The 17,156-nt window shown below is 40.4% G+C and overlaps 1 protein-coding gene across 1 annotated transcript in view; it reads right to left on the minus strand.

Moving 5' to 3' along the window:
- LOC139752220 (uncharacterized) overlaps positions 1 to 17,156 on the minus strand; it is a 75,879-nt gene that overhangs the window by 12,834 nt on the left and 45,889 nt on the right. The window contains exon 8 of the mRNA XM_071668231.1: positions 11,853 to 14,796. Coding sequence (XP_071524332.1) covers positions 12,405 to 14,796 — 2,392 coding nt within the window. The 3' untranslated portion in view covers positions 11,853 to 12,404. The remainder of the gene's footprint in view (positions 1 to 11,852; positions 14,797 to 17,156) is intronic.

Raw genomic sequence — 17,156 nt, forward strand, 5'->3', positions numbered from 1 at the left:
TTTTTCTTTATCTTTTTTCTTTTTCTTACGAAAAGCTATTCACTGATTCATTGAGCATAAGTTAAACAACTCAATGCAAATGGATATTGTATGCAAGTGTTGTTTTAAAAGAAAACCATAAACTGTGTCATGTTCATAAATACAGTATACAACAAACACTACTACCAAATCACATCTGCACAAGCCCATGAAAACATGCATTTTACAACTTTAAAATTTGGAAAATTCAAATGTAATATCTGAAAAATTCAAATGTTTCTGACCTTATCATGAAAGTTTAAGAAGACTTATTTCCATTTGTGAGTTGGCCATCCAACATTAATGCATTCATGAAAATGTTTAAATGTAAACATATACTTTAATAACTGATTCTCTTAAAGTAATACTCACTGGAAAACATCTCTAGATCAATGGAGCATAGAACTAATAATTTTCTTGTAGTACTCAGTTCAAATCTAGTAGATCTTATGTTATTTTATTTTTATTCTATTATACTTTGTCGCTGTGTCCCGCGTTTGCGAGGTAGCGCAAGGAAACAATCTTATGTATACAAGCAAATACTCAATGATTATTGATCTTAAAAGTTCTTTTGATTTACTCTTAGCAATCTGTAAAGTACTATAACCCAAAGGCTATTCAGTAAATTTTAGCTTGAAAAATTTATGAAAAACTATAAAAAATCATGCAGACAGAAAAATATGTTTTGATCTTTAAGCTTTAAAGGATGGAGCCCTGAAAATTCAGGGAGTTTCCAGGATGGAGGTTTCTCATAAAATCTTAAAAAAAATATTCTGATCATTAATCAGTATGTAATATTTAAGTAAAAGAAAATTTAATTTAACCATATATGTTGGTGGATAGATATTCAAATTTAGCACACACACCATAGTCACACCCCTCCTCCTTCATCTTACAAGGATAACTAATACTAGGATTCTTTCCTCGTACTAACTGTAGCATCTCCACTTACCAATAAAGTGTGCCTTCCATTTAAAGCAACAATGGGAAGGGCAACCAATACAAGTATGGCTAGAGTCCTCAATGGGATGGATATAATACCTTATTGTGTTATATGGGTAACTGACACTGTAGGAGTTTCTCCTGGTGCTAATTAAAGCTGCTTGTGAAATAAAGTACTTCTACATGCCAGTAAAGCATGCTGTCCATTCAAATGAGGATAGGACAAGGCAACCCAGAAAAGTATGGCCAAAAACCATACATGTGTGGGTGTAGTCATACAAATGTTAAAGTTAAAACTTGAAACTATTTCTATACAGAGAATTACAAAGTCTGGCTTCCACTTTAAACTTCATCAATCTGTTTACATCAACAATATTGGACAAAACTTCTCCAATACTTTTATTTCTTCCACTGTTATCATACACTTCATATTTGACTCTGCAACGCAAATATTTTTGGCATTCTGTTTGTACTTGTTCCAAGGTAATACTGCAGTTGCAGATGCCACATGAAAGGGCAGATTTCCCCTCCACCATGTGACAATGGGTCAACAGAGTATAACCATTCCTACATCGACAATGACTTATCATAATGGTGATTCCTGTTCACAGAGGAATACCATACATCAGCATTATTTGGGATCCCAACTCCCAACCAGCTTGCCATTTACATGTCATAATTATTTACTCTCCTCATAAAAACACTGTGATGTATAAATCTGATGTATTTGTATTAATATACATAAAAGCTACCTCACAAACGTGGGAGACAGCGACAAAGCAAAATAAAAAAAATAAAAAAAAAAACTTTAGACTCAGTGCCTACTATTTCATGATCACTGATAGCAAACAACTCTGGCACACCTTAAAGAACATCCACACTTACTGCACTAATTCTGTCCTCAATCATGATGCACTTCTGACAAAGTCCAAAGACAACCCTTCTCCCAAAGCACACACAAACATACTAATAAAAAATCAGCCACAAACCAACCTCACCTAGCTCTCCCTCCTTCTACCACCCACTATCACTTTGGCCTTCAGTATCCAAACTCAAAAAAACTGAGTCAAAACAAAATGAAGCAAAATATCCCACTCTCACCAACACAACATGGCTTCAGACCCAAAGACTCAACCACCACTCTACACACCGACCTCACTCTCACCTACACAACAAGGCTTCAGACCCAACCACTCCACCACCACCACTCTACACACTGCCTTCACACAATATAACCTGGATGGCTTCAACCAAGCAATTGATGATGTCCCTCAACACATCCTCACAAAAGACATTTAGCTCCACCCTCCACAAAATGACAAAAAGTGGTTGGGCAATTTCAAAACTAGCAACCATGCCAGAGTCACTCACAATGGCTTCATCTCCACAAAGCTTAAACTCTACAATGGGGTTCTTTCTCCAACCCCCTTCAAACTCTTCCTACATGACCAATTTCCTGCAGTAAACCATGACCTTAAAATCACATCACAAAAACCCTCACACCACAGTAGCATCACCAAAATTGTAGAAATACATCACACAATTGCAACAATGGCTCATCCAGAAGAGAATATCTGTATCTCCACAGAAGTCCCCAATCACTCTTTTTACCCAATAAAGAAACAAATCTAGCTCACACCCTTTAGTCACCCTGAAGGGTCAGTCAGTCAATATGATACACAAAACACACAACATTCACTCCCAAACCAATAACATAAACACAGTAACACAAACTACATATCCCGAGAACACTAACTAATACCAGATTTTTTTTTTTTTTTTTTTTTATACTTTGTCGCTGTCTCCCGCGTTTGCGAGGTAGCGCAAGGAAAAAGACGAAAGAAATGGCCCAACCCCCTCCCATACACATGTATATACATACGTCCACACACGCAAATATACATACCTACACAGCTTTCCATGGTTTACCCCAGACGCTTCACATGCCTTGATTCAATCCACTGACAGCACGTCAGCCCCGGTATACCACATCGCTCCAATTCACTCTGTTCCTTGCCCTCCTTTCACCCTCCTGCATGTTCAGGCCCCGATCACACAAAATCTTTTTCACTCCATCTTTCCACCTCCAATTTGGTCTCCCTCTTCTCCTTGTTCCCTCCACCTCCGACACATATATCCTCTTGGTCAATCTTTCCTCACTCATCCTCTCCATGTGCCCAAACCACTTCAAAACACCCTCTTCTGCTCTCTCAACCACGCTCTTTTTATTTCCACACATCTCTCTTACCCTTACGTTACTCACTCGATCAAACCACCTCACACCACACATTGTCCTCAAACATCTCATTTCCAGCACATCCATCCTCCTGCGCACAACTCTATCCATAGCCCACGCCTCGCAACCATACAACATTGTTGGAACCACTATTCCTTCAAACATACCCATTTTTGCTTTGCGAGATAATGTTCTCGACTTCCACACATTCTTCAAGGCCCCCAGAATTTTCGCCCCCTCCCCCACCCTATGATCCACTTCCGCTTCCATGGTTCCATCCGCTGCCAGATCCACTCCCAGATATCTAAAACACTTCACTTCCTCCAGTTTTTCTCCATTCAAACTCACCTCCCAATTGAATTGACCCTCAACCCTACTGTACCTAATAACCTTGCTCTTATTCACATTTACTCTTAACTTTCTTCTTCCACACACTTTACCAAACTCAGTCACCAGCTTCTGCAGTTTCACACATGAATCAGCCACCAGCACTGTGTCATCAGCGAACAACAACTGACTCACTTCCCAAGCTCTCTCATCCCCAACAGACTTCATACTTGCCCCTCTTTCCAAAACTCTTGCATTTACCTCCCTAACAACCCCATCCATAAACAAATTAAACAACCATGGAGACATCACACATCCCTGCCGCAAACCTACATTCACTGAGATCCAATCACTTTCCTCTCTTCCTACACGTACACATGCCTTACATCCTCGATAAAAACTTTTCACTGCTTCTAACAACTTGCCTCCCACACCATATATTCTTAATACCTTCCACAGAGCATCTCTATCAACTCTATCATATGCCTTCTCCAGATCCATAAATGCTACATACAAATCCATTTGCTTTTCTAAGTATTTCTCACATACATTCTTCAAAGCAAACACCTGATCCACACATCCTCTACCACTTCTGAAACCACACTGCTCTTCCCCAATCTGATGCTCTGTACATGCCTTCACCCTCTCAATCAATACCCTCCCATATAATTTACCAGGAATACTCAACAAACTTTTTTTTTTTTTTTTTTTTTTTTTTTTATACTTTGTCGCTGTCTCCCGCGTCTGCGAGGTAGCGCAAGGAAACAGACGAAAGAAATGGCCCAACCCCCCCCCATACACATGTACATACACATGTCCACACACGTGTATACATACCTACACAGCTTTCCATGGTCCACCCCAGACGCCTCACATGCCTTGATTCACTCCACTGACAGCACGTCAACCCCTGTATACCACATCGCTCCAATTCACTCTATTCCTTGCCCTCCTTACACCCTCCTGCATGTTCAGGCCCCGATCACACAAAATCTTTTTCACTCCATCTTTCCACCTCCAATTTGGTCTCCCTCTTCTCCTCGTTCCCTCCACCTCCGACACATATATCCTCTTGGTCAATCTTTCCTCACTCATTCTCTCCATGTGCCCAAACCATTTCAAAACACCCTCTTCTGCTCTCTCAACCACGCTCTTTTTATTTCCACACATCTCTCTTACCCTTACGTTACTTACTCGATCAAACCACCTCACACCACACATTGTCCTCAAACATCTCATTTCCAGCACATCCATCCTCCTGCGCACAACTCTATCCATAGCCCACGCCTCGCAACCATACAACATTGTTGGAACCACTATTCCTTCAAACATACCCATTTTTGCTTTCCGAGATAATGTTCTCGACTTCCACACATTTTTCAAGGCTCCCAAAATTTTCGCCCCCTCCCCCACCCTATGATCCACTTCCGCTTCCATGGTTCCATCCGCTGACAGATCCACTCCCAGATATCTAAAACACTTCACTTCCTCCAGTTTTTCTCCATTCAAACTTACCTCCCAATTGACTTGACCCTCAACCCTACTGTACCTAATAACCTTGCTCTTATTCACATTTACTCTTAACTTTCTTCTTCCACACACTTTACCAAACTCAGTCACCAGCTTCTGCAGTTTCTCACATGAATCAGCCACCAGCGCTGTATCATCAGCGAACAACAACTGACTCACTTCCCAGGCTCTCTCATCCCCAACAGACTTCATACTTGCCCCTCTTTCCAGGACTCTTGCATTTACCTCCCTAACAACCCCATCCATAAACAAATTAAACAACCATGGAGACATCACACACCCCTGCCGCAAACCTACATTCACTGAGAACCAATCACTTTCCTCTCTTCCTACACGTACACATGCCTTACATCCTCGATAAAAACTTTTCACTGCTTCTAACAACTTGCCTCCCACACCATATATTCTTAATACCTTCCACAGAGCATCTCTATCAACTCTATCATATGCCTTCTCCAGATCCATAAATGCTACATACAAATCCATTTGCTTTTCTAAGTATTTCTCACATACATTCTTCAAAGCAAACACCTGATCCACACATCCTCTACCACTTCTGAAACCGCACTGCTCTTCCCCAATCTGATGCTCTGTACATGCCTTCACCCTCTCAATCAATACCCTCCCATATAATTTACCAGGAATGCTCAACAAACTTATACCTCTGTAATTTGAGCACTCACTCTTATCCCCTTTGCCTTTGTACAATGGCACTATGCACGCATTCCGCCAATCCTCAGGCACCTCACCATGAGTCATACATACATTAAATAACCTTACCAACCAGTCAACAATACAGTCACCCCCTTTTTTAATAAATTCCACTGCAATACCATCCAAACCTGCTGCCTTGCCGGCTTTCATCTTCCGCAAAGCTTTTACTACCTCTTCTCTGTTTACCAAATCATTTTCCCTAACCCTCTCACTTTGCACACCACCTCGACCAAAACACCCTATATCTGCCACTCTGTCATCAGACACATTCAACAAACCTTCAAAATACTCATTCCATCTCCTTCTCACATCACCACTACTTGTTATCACCTCCCCATTTACGCCCTTCACTGAAGTTCCCATTTGCTCCCTTGTCTTACGCACCCTATTTACCTCCTTCCAGAACATCTTTTTATTCTCCCTAAAATTTACTGATAGTCTCTCACCCCAACTCTCATTTGCCCTTTTTTTCACCTCTTGCACCTTTCTCTTGACCTCCTGTCTCCTTCTTTTATACTTCTCCCACTCAATTGCATTTTTTCCCTGCAAAAATCGTCCAAATGCCTCTCTCTTCTCTTTCACTAATACTCTTACTTCTTCATCCCACCACTCACTACCCTTTCTAAACAGCCCACCTCCCACTCTTCTCATGCCACAAGCATCTTTTGCGCAATCCATCACTGATTCCCTAAATACATCCCATTCCTCCCCCACTCCCCTTACTTCCATTGTTCTCACCTTTTTCCATTCTGTACACAGTCTCTCCTGGTACTTCCCCACACAGGTCTCCTTTCCAAGCTCACTTATTCTCACCACCTTCTTCACCCCAACATTCACTCCTCTTTTCTGAAAACCCATACTAATCTTCACCTTAGCCTCCACAAGATAATGATCAGACATCCCTCCAGTTGCACCTCTCAGCACATTAACATCCAAAAGTCTCTCTTTCGCACGCCTGTCAATTAACACGTAATCCAATAACGCTCTCTGGCCATCTCTCCTACTTACATAAGTATACTTATGTATATCTCGCTTTTTAAACCAGGTATTCCCAATCATCAGTCCTTTTTCAGCACATAAATCTACAAGCTCTTCACCATTTCCATTTACAACACTGAACACCCCATGCATACCAATTATTCCCTCAACTGCCACATTACTCACCTTTGCATTCAAATCACCCATCACTATAACCCGGTCTCGTCTCAACAAACTTATACCTCTGTAATTTGAGCACTCACTCTTATCCCCTTTGCCTTTGTACAATGGCACTATGCACGCATTCCGCCAATCCTCAGGCACCTCACCATGAGTCATACATACATTAAATAACCTTACCAACCAGTCAACAATACAGTCACCCCCTTTTTTAATAAATTCCACTGCAATACCATCCAAACCTGCTGCCTTGCCGGCTTTCATCTTCCGCAAAGCTTTCACTACCTCTTCTCTGTTTACCAAATCACAAGTAAAATCTCTAAGCATTCTATACAAACAATTCACTGAAAACTATGCCTCACCTGCCTGATTTTCAACCCTCTTAAAAGCAGATACATCAAAGCTACAAACAAAACACACAAAAAAAAGTATTCAGAACATTCATTGGCTGCTTAGCAATCGCAAATACTCAACACATGCACAGTGAAACACAAATCCTTCGTATACAATCCCACCTAGAACATTCTAAATACTCAATTCCTTGCAACAACACTAGACCCATCCCACCTAAACCACCCATACCCAAGCAGATATAAAAAGCTTACCCCTGCCCCACAATGTAGCAGGCCTGACTCACAGATCCCCCTGCCCCCAGCAAACATAACATGACCCTAACAGACACACATCCATCTGAAACCACACTTCCCAGACAAACAAGTCACACTTTACCACCTATGGTCTGTACACCATCCATCCCTACATTACCACAAACATTGATTCAGAACATCACAGGACCCTTCATGCTCACAATGCAACAGCTACAATGAAGCTCTTGAACGCATACCACTCAGGTGCTCCTTACATCTACTCTGAGTGCAGGAAATGATAAGATTGCTATATTTGTACATGTACTGGACTTGGACCATAATACTGATTTCAACACAACAGCAAGACTGTTTTTAAATCTAATAAATGTGTTAAATGTAAAATTGTTTAATCCAGTCTTAACAGCTCTATGCATAATTCTTATGTATCTGAGGGTCAATTTTCACTAATCAAAATTATATGTAATGAAGTAAAGCCTATCTATCTATCTATATCTCTGATGCCCATTCCCACTGAGAACTCACATTAAGGGGATGGCCACAGCAAAAGTCTCCACTTATCCCTGTCCTTACATGCCACCCTCACATATGTCATTCCACGCATTCTTCCACCATTTCCCTCCCTTTGCTATTCTTCCACCATTTCCCTCCCTTCGGTATTCTTCCACTCTTTTTCTCAAAATCAAAGGTCTTCCTCTTACACCAACCCCATTAGTTGTACTACCATACACTCTCCTCATAAACTCCCCATCTTGCATTCTTTCTACAAACCCAAACAACTTCAAAGTAATACATTTCACCCCTCTACCACTCCAGAATTCATTCCCTTTGCATTCCCTGCCATATCAAATTTCTCATGCACCATCTAATTTCCAAATGTAAACTAAAACTTAGCTCACACCCAAATGTATACAAAGCCTTCACTCAAATCTCGATCCACTCTTACACACGTATTTGGTTCTCTATAAAAGGCTCTCACACCATAAAACAGTTGTTCCCATACCTTATACATCCTTAACACATCCCATAAAGCATTCTACTTAGCTATGTCATATGCTTTCTTTATATCCCTTAAAGCTGCATACAGCTTCACACCATTTGCTAGATAATTTTCCACAGTCCTTTTCAACACAAAAATTTGATCCACACTTCCCCTACCTTTCCTAAAAACCCTTTGCTACTCTCTTTTTCTGCATTCAGTCACTTTATCAATCAATACTCATATATACTCATCACTAAAAGGAGAACTAAAAGATTCTTGGTATCAAAGGGAGGTTTGAGTTTTACTCTACAGAATGATTTCTTTGCCAACTTCAGGGATTTATCAATGAAAGATCTAGGATACTTTAACTTGGATCCAATAGAATATCTCTTCTCAAACTCATTATCAATACCTTCCGGACTGCACATACGTAATGCCCTGAGGAAAATCAACTGGGCTACAAATGAGCTAAGGGTTGTCCTTCCTAAGCTTTTACTGTAGCTCTAGGTCCCTCTGCCCACACTGTCGGCCAAGGAGGGTAGGACAGCCTGCTCACACTCTTTTCACAAGGATGCAACAAATTGATTCAGATGTCTCTTATTAATGTATGTAAATCAGAACATATGATGTTCACAAGTAAATCAAACTAAGCAATTTCACCAATTCATGTCCAAGAATCAAACACAGGCTGCAGAGAACGATAGGAAGACAGCATACCTTTGGGCTACTGATGAGCAAAAAGCTGTCCATCCTAAGTTGTATCTCCAAACCACCCTACCTGGCCCAGTAGAGTGGAACAGTTTGCTCATGCTCATTATGAGGATGCTGGAAATCTACATGGGCATCTCAGTAATGTCTAAGTATCAGAACATGTAATGTTAACGTGTAAATCAGTCTAAACAAAATTACCACTCACTCAAGAATCAAACCCAGGCCACCAAAAACATTATGTGGACAGCATACACCTGGACTACCAATGAGCTTAAATCTGTCTTTCCTAAACCACTGCTGAAGCTATAAGTCCCTATGACCACACACAGTGGAACAAAGTAAGGAGGGATAGCCTACTCACACTCTAGTCCTAATGATGCTGCAAATCAACTCAGATGCATCTCATTACTGTCCATATATCAGAACAATAAAATGGTCATATGTAAATCAACTTAGAAAATACTATAACTACATGCCCAAGAATCAAACATGGGCCCATGACAATTATAAGCAGACAGTGTACCCCTGGACTACTGATGAGCTTCAAGCTGTCTTTCCTAAGCTGCTTCGGCAGCTTTAAGTCCCTATGCCCACACACTGTGGGCCAAGTTGGGTAGAACGGCCTGATCACATTCTAGACCTGACGACAATGCAAATAAATTCAAAGACATTCTCGGTCATGACTGTAAAAGAGAACACACAAAGTTCACGTGTAAATCAATCTACAACACAGAATGCCGGAGAATAAAACACATGCCACCGAGAATGATAGGCAGACAGCATACCCCTAGACTACCAATGAGCTAAGAGCTGTATTTCCTAAGCTGCTACTATACCTTGAAGTCAGGCACCTGTGCACACATACTTTGGAACAAGTAAAGTGGGACAGCCTAATTATAATCTGGTCCCAAGGATGCTGCCAAATGACTCTCATGCACCTTAGTAATGTATGTATAACCAAATATGTAATATTCATATGTAAATAAATCCAAAACAATTTCACCGATGCATGCCTGAGAACTGAACCCAGGCCATCGAGAACAGTAGGTGGACAGCATAGAACTGGGCTACTAATGACCTAAAAGCTCCTTTCCTATGCTGCTACTGCAGCTCTTGATCCCTAAGCTCACACATTGTTGGCCAAGTAGGGTGAGTCAGCCTTCTCACATTCTAGTCCCAAGGGCACTACAAATCAATTCACAGGCATCTCAGTAATGTCTATGGAAGAAAAAGGCAAATGTTCAATCACAGAGGTATAAGTTTGTTGAGAGCAGCTAGTAAGTTGGAAGAGAAGGCAGTGACTGAGAGACTGGTGGCATGCTTAGAGTTTCAGACTGTGCAAGAACAATGAGGCTTTAGGAATGATGTAGGATGGGTGGATTACATGTTTGCTTTGAAAAGTATTTGCAAAAAATACTCAGACAAACAGTCATGCCCCACAAAACATTCCATTGTGTCTCCTGATCACTTCAGGTGCCCTAATTCAGGCAACTGACATGTCATCCCATGTATGTCAGACCATTCCAATTCATTCTATTACATTCAAGCCTTTCATTATCCTGAAAGTTCAGGCCCCAGTTACTCAAAGCCTCTTTTGCTCCATCCTTCTTTCTCCTTCTTATGACTCCCCCTCTCCACTGCACTCTCCATTTCTGATGTATATTTCCTCTTAGTTTCTCTCTCTGCTCATCCTTTACATATGTCCAAACCATTTCAGCACACCCAGATCTGTTCTCCCAATAATACTCCATTCACCAACACAACTCTTTTACATTAACTTGCCTCACACCACAAAATGTCCTCTTGAATTTCATTTCTAAAACATCCATCATCTTCCATTCTTTACATTTAGGGTCTAAGAGTCTCATCCATACTATGCTTTCAGGATTATCAAAACCTTCAAACACAACCCAATTTCCTGTCACAGACAGTGACTTCTACACAATCCTCAATGTACCCAGAATCTTAGGCTCCTCTCCTACCCATGACTCTTAGCTCTAGCCTTCATGATTCCATTCACTGGCAAATACACTATGTATCTGCAGTACTACATTTCCTCCGGGCCTTCCTTGTTCAGAATACTCTCAAACATCCAGTCTCATTTCCCTGCTGCATCTCATTGTCTTAATTTTGTTCACATTCTATCCCAACTTTCTTCTATTGCACACACGATCAACTATCAACACCTGGAATTTTCTCTGTAGTCTGCCAGCAGAGCCATGTCATCTGCAAACAAAAAATACTTTACACCTCCCAATGTGACCCTTTTTTGAGACTGATCATTTAGATTTATCTCCCACATCAACAATAAAGGTCATTAGTAGCCCCATTTTTCAGAGCCTGTTAACCTTAGAATATGACTGCTCTACCTACAGTTTGAATTCTAAATACTGTAAGAGTTGTCTGCTTACTAAATCTGGAGAGATCAATACCAGCAACATCTTGTAGATGAAGTACAAAAATATTACCAAACTTTTTATGGGAGGTGCTACAGACAATAGATGCACTAATATTACTATGAGGATGGAGGCAGATGAAATAATAATGAAGTTCATCATAAAAAATGTGTTAGTAATGACTTAAAATGCAAAACCACCACCACAATATACATGACAAGGGGCCCTCTCACCTTGGGTGGCAGGCAGCCAGTTGGGAGGTGGTGGTGGCAGCTGTGCCGGACAAGCTGAAAACTCCAAACTCCAATATTATTGGTTACAGCACAGTCCATTTTGACATCAAGTTTAAATATCACTACCTTCTGATAAGCAAAATTGCTAGTAATTAGCAATACTGAAAAAAGTAATTCAATAGCATTACAAAAAAATCTACTTCTAAAAACCTGAGAATTGAAGGTGCAAATTTATCATGACTTCCTCTCTGTTTTGCAAACATTAATGTTGACTTTAATATTCATGCTTATAAAATAATGAAAGTAATTTGCATATCCACTGGAATATTAATTAACATATTAATGCCCCTGAAACTTTACACAAGTTACAATCCCCTCCATTACCTTGTGGCTTGGTCAATATACTAATGGAACCTTCTACAGTTCTGAAATTAAACTCAGTTACTAAGTACATGCATTCAGTACAAGGATTCCCTATTTCTCCTTTCATGAAACCAAATTCAGTGTGAAATCTTAGTGCATCTATGAACTCACAAATAAAAACCAAGATCTTTACTTCTTCCTTCCCCTACTCACTGAATTACGTCCACGATTTTTCTTCTGATGTGCAGCTCTTCTGTTTGGCCCACGCCGACTTGCACCACTATCCTCAGAACATCCACTTTGACCGCCTTGAGGAATTATTTCCATAGATCCTTTAGACCTTCCCCTCCTACTTCCTCTGCTTGCTAATTCTTGTCCTCGCCGTCGGGTCGTGATGTGATCAGTGGGAGCCTTATTTTTGTACTCATTAAAACTAGCATTATTAACAATTTTCGATGTCTTTCGTGTGGCTGGCCGTTTACGGTGGGAAATGACAGCATCAGAATCACACGATCTGGATGGTTCAACTACAATTTCTAATTGTTTTTCATTCATTTCAATGCTATTCTTTTTGTCTTCTATATTGAGTAGTTTTGATTCAAAATTCAATCTATCTGGCTGAGGCTGCTGCTCTTTGGGCTGCCCTAGAGCTGAATTCTCAGAAACTTCCTGTTTAACAGAAATCTTAAGGGTAATTGTATCACTAGAAACTTCCTCCTTTCTTCTGTACTCCTGGACTCTCAATTTCTGATCATCAGGCACTTGCCCCTCCAACAGAGGATTTGCAGCCTCTAGTGCCATCATACTGTTCATATCTACAGACAAGGAGCTTTCAGTATCTTTCAAATGTACTGGATCACTGGGCGTATCTGTAGGCACACTGAGCACATCAGTTACACTTTTAGCAGCAATATCTTCAACATCTATCACCATACTGGCATTCAGTTCAGGAATTTTATCAGCAATCTTCTTATCATTCATGTCTCTCTTAGCTGTCATTGCATTCACTGCTCTACAGATATTCTTTGTCTTACAGATATGAATACTTCTGTCTATGACTCTGGACTCCTCACCACCAGAATGAGTCAATGGACTACATATTTCATTAACAGAATCTCCACTGATTTGTCTAGTTCTCTTACTCCTGGCTTCAATGCCTTCCTCTAATTCATTTTCTATGCCCAAGTTGACTAACAAAGAATCATCATTAGATCTTTTTCTCTTAAAGCTCTTATGCTTATTTTCATAATTTACTACAGATGGAACTTCTTTCTTACAAAAACAAGTCAAAATACTACTGGCAGCCAAGTTACTACTTGCATCTATATCATGTTTTATGTCTGCATTTGCTTGATTTTCCCATCCAAGGCATTTGTTTTCAATTTTAGAACTCAGAGGTATGATTCTTTCACATGCAGTACCACCACCACTATTGTTCTCATCTTCCTTTGGTTGAGTCTTGGAAGTAGACATTAATCTTTTACATATGTTATCTTTAACAGTGTGTGGCCCTAACCCACAAATCCCAGTCTCTGGTTCTGTTCTCCCTAACCCACTGTCTGGACCTGTTCTCTCCATGCCAGCATTTCTTGTCTTCAATGTTCCAGTGTCAGATGATTCCCTCCTTCTCATCCTAGTTTCTGGTCCTGCCCTCCCTGCCTTATTAACCATTTCTATTCTCCTCAGTCCTATATCCATAACCTTACTACCCAATTCAGCACCTGATCTCAACCTCTCCATTACAGTATTTTGACTAGTCCCTCCTATTTTAACATCATGTCTCATGCCTTCTTTCACAGTGTCTTGTTCTAATCCCCTTCTCCTTGTGTCTGGTCCCAAGCCTAATTTCTCAGAATCTGATCCCATTACCCCCACTTCAGTAACTGACCCACTTTCAATTTCTTGTTCCATCTTCTCATTTTCAGTTTTTAATTCTTTGACCCTAATTCCAGGGTCTGATTCCACCCTCCCTGTCCCACTATCTGGTACCAATGTTACTGAAGTTTGTGTTCCTATCCTCAGAGAACCTGTGTCTGGTCTCACCCACTCAGTCCCACCTTCTGGTTCAACTATCTTTACCCTATTATCTAGCTCAATTCCCTCAGTCCTAGTATCTATTTCACTTCTAGCTGTCTCTATGTGTGGTCCCATCATCCCTGTCTCAGTGTCTGATCCAGTTTTTGTAATCCTAGTGTTTAATTCCATCTCCACCATTCTTGTTTCTACTGCTGTCTTCTCTATCCCAGTGTCTGATCTTGTCCTTCCTGTCTCAGTCTCTGGTCCCACCTTATCTCTTCCAATGTCTAGGGCTCTAATCCCATTCTCTGAGTCTGGTACCACCTCTTCTAACATAGACTTTGATTCCCTCCACCTAATCTCACTGTCCATCCCCATCTTTGTCTTAGGATGACTTCTTAACATATGAGCATTAGTCTTCACTGTCAGACTTGATGATGGTTTCATCAGACAATGGGATCCGCTCCTCGGCTGAGCAAGGTGCTGGTACGTGCAGGAGTCATCGTTGCAGCGGCCCAGCAAATCGTATGGACACAGCACATTCATCTCGTCAAGCATCTCTTCACTGTGTTGTATAAGAATCAATATATTAAAAGAAGAAAGCAGCAGAAGAAAATAAGAAATTTATGTATGCAAATATATGTGCAAGTGTGATTACCATTTGTGTGTTACAGTGAGTGTTTTATACTCTTGTTACACTACCTCTTAACAATGTACATATGTCCCATGCATTTGCTACTCTGTGCGTATGCACATACATACACATCTTAGCCTGAGGCAGAGTGAGAGTCGAGTTGAGTTCTGTTGTGTGTGTGTGTGTGTGTGTGTGTGTGTGTGTGTGTGAATCTATATAATTATCTATTTCTGCAGTACAAAGAGTTTCTTATGTGCATGCATGTGTGTGTGTTCATGCAAGTGTTTGCTTTTTCTCTGTATGTAATTATCATTTATACTTAATATCTCTGTCCTGAAGGGAGAAAATTTCACACTCATGATGCCCCATCTCATTATATTATACACTTAAAACATCTCAACCTCTATATATATACATGCAAAGACTGGTACATATCAATAAAGGGAAAGCAAATAAAATATAAGACTAAACAATTCAAAATAACAGCAAGCTATTCTGGAATGTAGTGAATATGAGAAGAAGCAATGTATCTATAAGTAGACAGGGAGAATAATAATAAAATGTGAAGTTTGTTGAAAAGAGAATACTTCATAGAAATTATTGGAAATGACAATGAATGTGATGTATCTTTGAGTACTGTGGAAACAGAGGTAAAGAGAGAAATTGTTGTATAGAAGAGGAAGATATTAAAACAAAGAAATTGAAAGGAGCAACGAAGTTCTTAAAGAATGGAAAAGGTAGGGCTACAGATGGAGTAGTGAGCAAGCTGGTGAAGAACAGAAGTGAAATTGCTGTAGTGTACCTGGAAGTGTGTTTGGAAGCATGGAAATGTGGTCAGGTTCCTGATGAGTGGACAAAGCAGTAACCATCCTGCTGTATAAAGGAAATGGGAGTAAAAGTAAGCATGAGATTTACAGAAAAATAAGTGACTAAAGCAAAGCTGTCAATGGTGTGTATGGAAATCTGCTGAATACAGTTATTTTTCTTGTCTTTCATCATTGTTCATTGTTTCCCATATTAGTGAGGCAGCAACAAGAACAAATGAAGAAAAAGGTCTCATTTGCTCGCATCCATTCTCTGGATGTCATATGTAATGAAGTAAAAGTAGAGTCCCTATCCACAACCAGAGCTTCACAGACATTCCTGCAATTGTCCCTAGCTGCTACATATACCCTGGTTCACTATATAGACAGCACATGTATACCACACTGCTCCAATCTCTGTACCCTGTTAATGCCTTTAACCCTCCTACAAGGTCAGATCACAAGCACTCAAAATGCTTTTCACTTAACCCTTCCATCTCCAACTTGTTCTTCCCTTTTTCCAAAGCCAGTCTACTTCAGAAATACATATATATAACCTCTATGGCAACCTCTCCTCACTCATTCTCTCCATAAGTCTTGACCATTTCAGCAAACCATCAACAGCCCTCACAACCATACTCTTCCTATTACCACACCTCGCTCTTACCTTATCATTACTTAATCAATCCTCCTCACACCACATATTGTGTATCTATCTATCTACATCTCTGATCTCCATTCCCTTTAGGAACTCCCATCAAATGGATGGGCAAGAAAGAGTTCGCAATTATTCCTGTTCTCACATGCCTCCCATGCATACACCATTCTATACATTCTTCCACCACTTCTCGATCTCTAATATTCTTCCATTCAAATTTTATATCTCCAACACTTTCACTCTCTTCTGTGCATTCTCATATATAGCCCACACCTCACATCCATGCAACATTAATGTGACTACTAAACCTTCAAACATATCCATTTCCACCCTCCCAGATACTGAACTCTTTTTCCACATACTCTTCAATCCCCTTCATCCACCCTGACTCATCTCCATTTCCATGATTTCATTTGCTGGCATATCCACTCTCGGGTATCTAAAACACTTCACTGCCTCACATTTTTCCATTAAAAACTCACAGCCCAACCTGTCTGTTTGTGCTTAACCTGCCCCTTTCACACTCTCCCAAACTTAGACACCACTTTCTCCAGTTTCTCACTTGAATGTGGCACCTGTGCTGGTGCCATCAACAAACAACATCTGACATTTCCCAGGCCCCCTCACCCCCTATAGCCTGCAAACCACCCCTCTCTCAAACACCTCCTTCAACACCCCATCCATAAACATGTTAACAGCCATGGAGTGTAATGTGCCTAATCACCTGTGTTTAATGAACTACTTGTATGCTGAGGAAGTTTTATACTCATGGGGCCCTACCTTTAAACGTTCTCTATCATACAAATTCTTTGATATATATAGTGTCTGCA

This window comes from Panulirus ornatus, chromosome 12, assembly GCF_036320965.1.
Source record: "Panulirus ornatus isolate Po-2019 chromosome 12, ASM3632096v1, whole genome shotgun sequence".
NCBI classification, from domain to species: Eukaryota; Metazoa; Arthropoda; class Malacostraca; order Decapoda; family Palinuridae; genus Panulirus; species Panulirus ornatus.